Source organism: Furipterus horrens, unplaced genomic scaffold (genome assembly GCF_987537825.1).
Source record: "Furipterus horrens unplaced genomic scaffold, mFurHor1.1.pri manual_scaffold_7, whole genome shotgun sequence".
In the NCBI taxonomy this organism is placed as follows: Eukaryota; Metazoa; Chordata; class Mammalia; order Chiroptera; family Furipteridae; genus Furipterus; species Furipterus horrens.
Genome location: NW_028327177.1, coordinates 132,773,338 through 132,780,472, shown reverse-complemented (window position 1 = coordinate 132,780,472; position 7,135 = coordinate 132,773,338). Strand labels below are relative to the sequence as shown.

At 43.3% G+C, this 7,135-nt stretch overlaps 1 protein-coding gene across 1 annotated transcript in view; it reads right to left on the bottom strand.

The window, feature by feature from the left end:
- Positions 1–799: 799 nt before the first annotated feature.
- The window catches only part of STAC (SH3 and cysteine rich domain), a 117,466-nt gene continuing 111,130 nt past the window's right edge, over positions 800–7,135 (bottom strand). The window contains exon 11 of the mRNA XM_090283044.1: positions 800–2,545. Coding sequence (XP_090139170.1) covers positions 2,447–2,545 — 99 coding nt within the window. The 3' untranslated portion in view covers positions 800–2,446. The remainder of the gene's footprint in view (positions 2,546–7,135) is intronic.

Genomic DNA, 7,135 nt, shown 5'->3' with positions numbered 1-7,135 from the left:
TCTCACTCCCAGAATCTGTGTGTGTGTGTGTATGTGTGTGTGTTTAAGCCTCTGTGGCAATCTTTGCTGTGAGGAGCACCTGCCTTTTTCTGGTATTTGGATGACCAGAACTTTAAGGCACACTTGCATTTGGAGGATCACTTGATGTTGGCAAAAACTTTTGGGCCTTATTGTGCAGGAAGAGTATGTTTTCTCCTTTCTAACATTGGCTCTAATTACAAAGTCCTTGTTCCAGTTATCTGCTTCTGTACTTAAAAAAAAAATCACTCTAAACTTTAGTGACTTAAAAAAACCTAACCATATTTATCTTGCTCATCAATCTATAACCTGGGCAAGGCTCAGCAGGGCTGACTGCTGCTCCAGGATGTTAACTGCAGAAACGTGTGATCTCTTTCCTGGGCCCCTCCTGCATGGTGGCCACAGAGGAGACAAATTTACGTGGCGGCTCAGGGTTCCCAGAGAGACTGTTTCATGAGATCAAGGCAGAAGCTGCAAAGACTTTTTGACCTAGCCTCAAATGTCATGCAATGTCACTTCTGCTATATTCTATTGGTCACATAAGACCAGCCCTACTCAATGTGGCAGTGGGGTACACAAAGGCGAGAATGTCCGGAGGCAGAGGTCACGGGGGGACTACTTTGGAAGCTGTCTCTCACAGTCTTCTATTCAACTTCAAAAGACAAACCGATTTTTGATTGCAAATTAAATTTGCATAGGATATGACACCACCTTACCAATGAGCTTCAATGGATATTCTACTGGAAAGAAGAGATCAGGACACACATTTCCTATGCTCTTTCTGGCCACTGTGTTATTTTTTATTAACTGGAATATTGAATTAGAGGCAAAGAGCATTGGTCCTCCAGCATTCCAGTGTTACAGAACGGCAGTCATATTACCCACCCTGGCTCGCCAAGAATCCATCTAGCTCTGTACACTCAGTTTTGCAGGTTGTATCAGAGAGGGAGGACATTCTGGAGGCTGGCTTTAAAATGAGAGTAAGGCATCCAAACAACTGTGAGACCAGCAGCCATCCAATTTCAGCTCCTGTCTTCATGCTGAGCAGTAACAAAAGAAATAAATGGAGATGGATGATGCTTTGGTTTCCCAATGATGCTTACGTGCACAGGATGCATCCATTTAAGTCTTTTAAAAGCCAATTGTTCTAATGGTTTTATTGCTCTGCAACCAAATAAATCAAACTGACATTGATTCCAAGGTCACTGTGAGTTGAAGTTTAACCATATTAAAGAGGAACAGGATGCAAGTTTGAAGGAAGAGAAAGGCAATCACAGTATATTCCATTCTTGTAAACAGTAGTACAAGTACAGAGGAACAAGACTCCCCTAGCTGATGCTAAATAAGCCCCAAGTTTCTCTGCTCTCTGAGGCTGAAGCATTAGGGATACTTTTCCATTTTATATCTGCTAGGGTATAACATACTGCCCTAAAGAAGAATGGGTTCCAATTCGGTTACTTTTCTCCCAAGATGCTGTTGGATCTTCTCCATGTTTCTGGCCCTTTTTAAGGTGGATTTAGCGTCCAAGGGGGAGCCTTACCGATGGCATGATGGAAAAATGTTCCCCTAGCACAGAAGATGTGAGGTGAAAGTGAAGCTCCTCACGGAGACCTTTTGTCACATTCTCTTCCTCGGCTCCATCTTGTTGGGGAAAGGACTTTATTACTGAAAGAGCTGTATAATCTTCAATGAAGAAGGGCCCCTTTCCCTACATTAGCCCCACTCTGCCCTTTGTATCTATGCCACCTCTCCTGCTCTGTCACCTGTTGGTTGCTGGAGAAGCTGAGGGGACTGCATGTCAGCCATCTTTGGGCAGATAAGGTCTTTGAAGTTGGTGCCACATCAACTGAGCTCTCACGTGTAATGCACACCACTAGGACTTACTCGGAGGACAGAAGACACAACACAGTCACAAAGTGAGGGGGCCCAGGGAGCCCTGGAATGTTGGAGCCTAGGCAGTAGGACTTCCTGATGCTCTTTAGAGGGACTGCTTGGGGCCTCAGATGTGATGATGCTCATTGGTCAGTACTGAGGACAAAGGTCTGGAACAAGAATCACACTTGGCTGCATGGATCTGAACCTCGCACTGGGGCTGTGTCGCAGGCTGGAGTACATTCCAGAGGGACAGGGATGGGGTTGAGTCCTGGGGAACAGCTGTGGTTACTGTCCTGCTACCGTCACCAGGTAGGGTCCTCCCGTCTGCCAGGGACTTTCTCGGCCTCATCCCCACCTTGGGCAGCTTGGCTTTGCTGTGTGATGGACCCTCTGTCTTGTAGCTGTCACATCACAGTCTCAGATCCTTGAGTCTTTCTTGTCTCACTGTTTCCTGGGTGGCTGGGTCCGTGTGACAGCGCCTCACGGTTGACACAGTGTGAGATGAGGCATTACAGCAGAGCTTGCCTGCTGCAGAAGGAGGAGGAGCCAACAATCAGACATTTTCTAGGACATCCAGGGGGACAAGGCCTCTCTTCTTCCCACTGAGGACTCTGATAAAGCCATCTTGTTCTTCTTCAGAAGTCAGGCAGATCTGAATGCCAAGGAAATAAAAAACCAAGTGTGAACAAGCAAGAAGCTAGAATCTGCAGGTGGAATCACTGCTGATTGAGGTCCGTGGGGCATCCAACTAGAAAAGGGAGCACAGTGTCAGGGTGGGAAGTTGTGGCTCCATGAGGAAAGGTTTGGTAAGAAATGAGGCAGAACCCTGGGTTTGTAATGAGGTCCAGGCATTGGATGCTTTCTGAGATTCAGCTGGGTGAATGAGGATCAAGAACAGCTTGAGAATCTACCATTTTTGGAAGCAGTGGCAGAGCTGGAAACATTTCCTTTCATTTAGAGATGGGATGGAAAGACCAGCTCAGAAGATTAATTGTAAGTAGGAAAAGGGTGGGAGCTGAGGGAGAACAAGGGAAGTTATTTGGGTCGAAGTGTCACGAATAGGGTGACCAACTTATTTTGGTTTGCCCAGGACTTTCTCAATTTTAACAATGGAAATCCCACAGCCTAGAAAATCCCTCCATTTCAGATGAGCTGGGTGGTTTAGTATTCTTGCAAATGTTCAACTCATCAGGCCAAGTCATAGATACCTTAACTGTATAAGGATCCTTAATTTCCTGCTTTCTGCATTCATTCATTCATTCATTCATTCACTCATTTATTCATGCATTCAGTATGATTTCATTGGGTGCCTACTATGTGCTGGATACCATCCCAGAAGCTGGGAAACTAGTGAGAACAGACAGATTCCTGCCCTCACATTGCTTATTGAGCAGAACTGGGAAGAAAGACATTTCATTGAGTAATTTCATGTGTGTTGAGTGCAAGGGCCATTCCTGTTTTAATCACTGATCATCCAGTGAATGACACTTAGTAAACTGACTGGCAATATAAAAATTTAATATCTTATATAATTAATATGTTTGGATGAATTAATGAGTAAAGAAAAGGTGACGATGTGAAAGTATATGTCAATCAGGTCTAGCCTAGCAGATAAGTTCGTGGCCCTTTGGAATGCCCAGCTAGAACAACGTAACTAGAGATGGAGGTGGCGAATAGTAGGAGATAAAGCAAGAAAGGCTGCCAGGGCCAAGAACGTGGGGACATGCAAGCCCTGCTAAGTCTCTCAGCTGACCTTCTGACCTATTTCATTGACTGGAAGTGAGTCACGAGCCAACTGCTAAAATAATCATCACGAAGGAGAATAGGACCCATTCCATCAATTCAGTTAGAATTTACCTGAGTCATGGAGGAAACAGGTGGACAAGGAACAAAAATCAGGGCTCCTCAGTATGGGAAAAGGGCAAAAGTGAATGTTGGCATCAATCAACGGTCGGATGTTAAAGGATCTTAAGTGGAGGAAGGAGAGGGTCAGATTTATTTAAAGCAGTTCTTTTTCCCTCCTCTCCTCTTTTCTCTTCTCCTCTTCCCTCTTCTTCTTTTGTTACCTGCTGTCATCCTTCCCTCTCTCCTTTTTCCTTCTCTCCCTTTTCTTTCTCCCTCCCTCTCTCTTTGCCACCAAAACACTTCCAAAGGTTGAACCAGCTTCCTTCCTATTGCTGCCAGTCCTGCTCACTGACAGTGGTGTGGACCTGACTTTGAGATATCATGTGTGTAGCAGTGGTGAGCTGGGCATTTCAGTACCAAGGTGGGTACCACATATACAGAGCAGAGATACCCTACAGACTCAGCACACCATCTCCAACCAGCCCAGTGCTTACCTAACTATCAAGCCCAGTTACAGCCGGCCTCTTAGTATCGCTCAGCGTTCTTCATATAAAACACATATGAGTTATGGTTTTCTATCTTAAAAGAGTTACCCCATTTCTTCCCAATCTCATGCCCAAACTCTAGACTCTTTGCTGGGTTGCAAGTTCAGTTTTATGGTTAAACTTTAACATAGCATTCAAGCTTTGGTCTCTTATTAGTCTATAGTATTATTGTTGTTGTTATTATTATTATTACTACTACTACTTAAATACCACTCATCCATGTTTCTGCTCCAGTTTCTGCATTTGTAGCTCTCCCACCCCTCCTGCTCTCACTCCTTTAGTTTTTAAAGACCATGGGAGTGGACTGGATTTTCCATACTGTGTCTCTACTTGATGTCTGCTTGCTGACCCACTCCAGGGCCCTCTGCTTCTTCTCCTATGTTGCCCCTAATTTTGCTGCCTGATGGTCAAATGCCCCTCTTGGCTCAGTCCCATTTAGTCCTACCTGGATAAAGTTCTAATAACCCACTCCTGGGGGCACACATACTATTATCATCTAAGGTTGTCCCTTGCATGACCTCCAAACTCATTAACATTCAAATGTGCTGCCACTGATATTAGATGAGCAATCATTTTATTTAAAAAGATTTTTTTTGCCTAGCCCTCTTTGAGTCTTCCCCTCAAAATATCTATGAAAAAATACAGGGTTGGGGTGGATGGAGAAGAATTACCATAACACTAACTGCCCAGGCTGATGGCCATTTTAGAAGCTGAATGGAATTTCTGTGACCTTTGGTGCTGAGCTCAGTTGGTGACAAACGCAAGTTGTGCCACTGTATCAAGGATAAATCTATGAGCCTAAAAGAGATCTCCTTCTCCAAGGTCTGTCCCAGACTCCGAGATACAACACTTGCCCAGAGCTGAAAATCGGGCAGCCATTTCTTTATTATTACGGGCTCTGCTTTCTGATGTAGCTAAAATATACTCTTCCCTTCCCACACGCCCCTCCTCCCAATCAATGCCTTTCTACATGTATTAGAATTTGTGGTCTTTCTAGAAAAGGAAGTAGGGAAAAAATTAAGAGATGGCACAAGTGTCTCCTGGGAGTTGAGGTCTCAACAAGTAAGGCACAGTTGGTAGGAATGGAGACAGAAAGACTATGGGGGTCTTGCAAAAAAAAAAATGTAGAAAGTTTTCATGTACTCCAAAAGTTTAGCATGTTTTTGGGGAAAAATTAATGGTAAAAGAAGCAAATCCTAACTTAACCCAGCAGACCAACATTGGATACCTGCCTCTTAGGTACCAGAAATTAGTATGAGTCATACATAATTATCTGCTCCTCTGACTGAATAGATCCGAATACACCTGAGTGGACCGTGAGCTGGACCTACACTGATCCACACTTATCTTTTCAGCTGGGAAACCTCAGTTGTTTTTTCCCCTCCAGCATTCTAAACTCCTGGAATACACGAAAAACTACTTTTGAAGTTGACTCAATTTGAGTTTTGTAACTTGAGATGTGTATGAGTTTGCTATTGTTGTTGTAACAAATTGCCACAAACTTAGTGTTAAACAACACAATTGATTATATCAGTTTTGTAGGTCTGATGCCTGGTGGTTTTGGCTAGTTTTCTCTGCTCTGGGTTTCACAAGTCCAAAAATCAAGAAGTAAATGAGGTCCCACTCTTTTGTTTCCTTTCTATTTCTCTAGGAGAGAATTCAATTCCAGGCTCATTTAGGCTGTTGCCAAATTCAGTTCCTTATGGTTGTAGGACTGAGGTGCCTGTTTCCTTGCTGGCTGTCAGTGCAGGGTCATTCCCTGACTTGTGACTCCTTCCCACATTTTCAAATACAGTAAGAGTGGGTTGAGTCCTTCTCACACTTAATTTCTTATCTCATCTCTCTTCTACCCTCTTCTCGGCATCTCTCTGACTCCAGCCAGATACATTTCACTGCTTTTAAGGGAGCAAGTGATTAGATTTGGCCAACCAAAACAATCTAAGATATTTTCCACCATTGTGTCCATAACCCTAATCTATCCGCAAAGTACCCTTTGCTTTAATTTCCTATGGCTGCTGTAGAAAGTTACCACAAATTTGGTGGCTTGAGACAACACAAATTAATTTTCGTGTGGTTCTGGAGATCAGAAGTCCTAAAATCAAGCTGTCAATAGGGCTGCATTTCTTCTGGAGGCTGTAAGAGAAAATCTGTTTCCTTGCCTTCAGGTTTTAGAGGTCTGTATTTCATGGTTCCTGGCCCCTTCCTCCGTCTTCAAGACCAGCAGCATAACTTCTTCGTATTTCTCTCTCCAACCTCTGCATCCATCATTACACCTACTTATCTGACTCTGACCCTCCTGTCTTCCTCTTGTAAGGATTCCTGTGACTACACTGGGCTCACTTGGACAATCCAGGATAATCTCCCATCTCAAGGTGCTAAAGTTAACCCCATCTACAGAGACCTTCTTGCCATGGTAAGGTAACATATTCAAAGTTTTCGGGATTCAGACATGTTATTCTGATTACCACCAGATAAATGAATCAAGGCTGTTACTATAAAACATTAAAAAATATTGCAGAAAATATGTGCATATGTTTGAAAAATAACTTTCAGATATATTGAACATAGTAGATTGAAGGAAGACTTGATCTTTATGTGTTAAGGAAAGAATCTCTTCAGGTTAAGAGTGATGTAATAAGATATAAAGAGGACATGCTGCAGAGGAAAGGGGGCAAATTGAGGAGAAAACACTGCAAGGAAATGATCACTAAATTAAAAGTTCACGTGAGAAGCAATGAAGGACTGAATTGAAACTTCAGGAAATTAAAGAGAAGTGGGTATCTTGAACTGTTCTCTTAGGAAGAACTGGAGAGTGATAAAGTGGAAAGCAATAAATAGATTAACACTCTAAG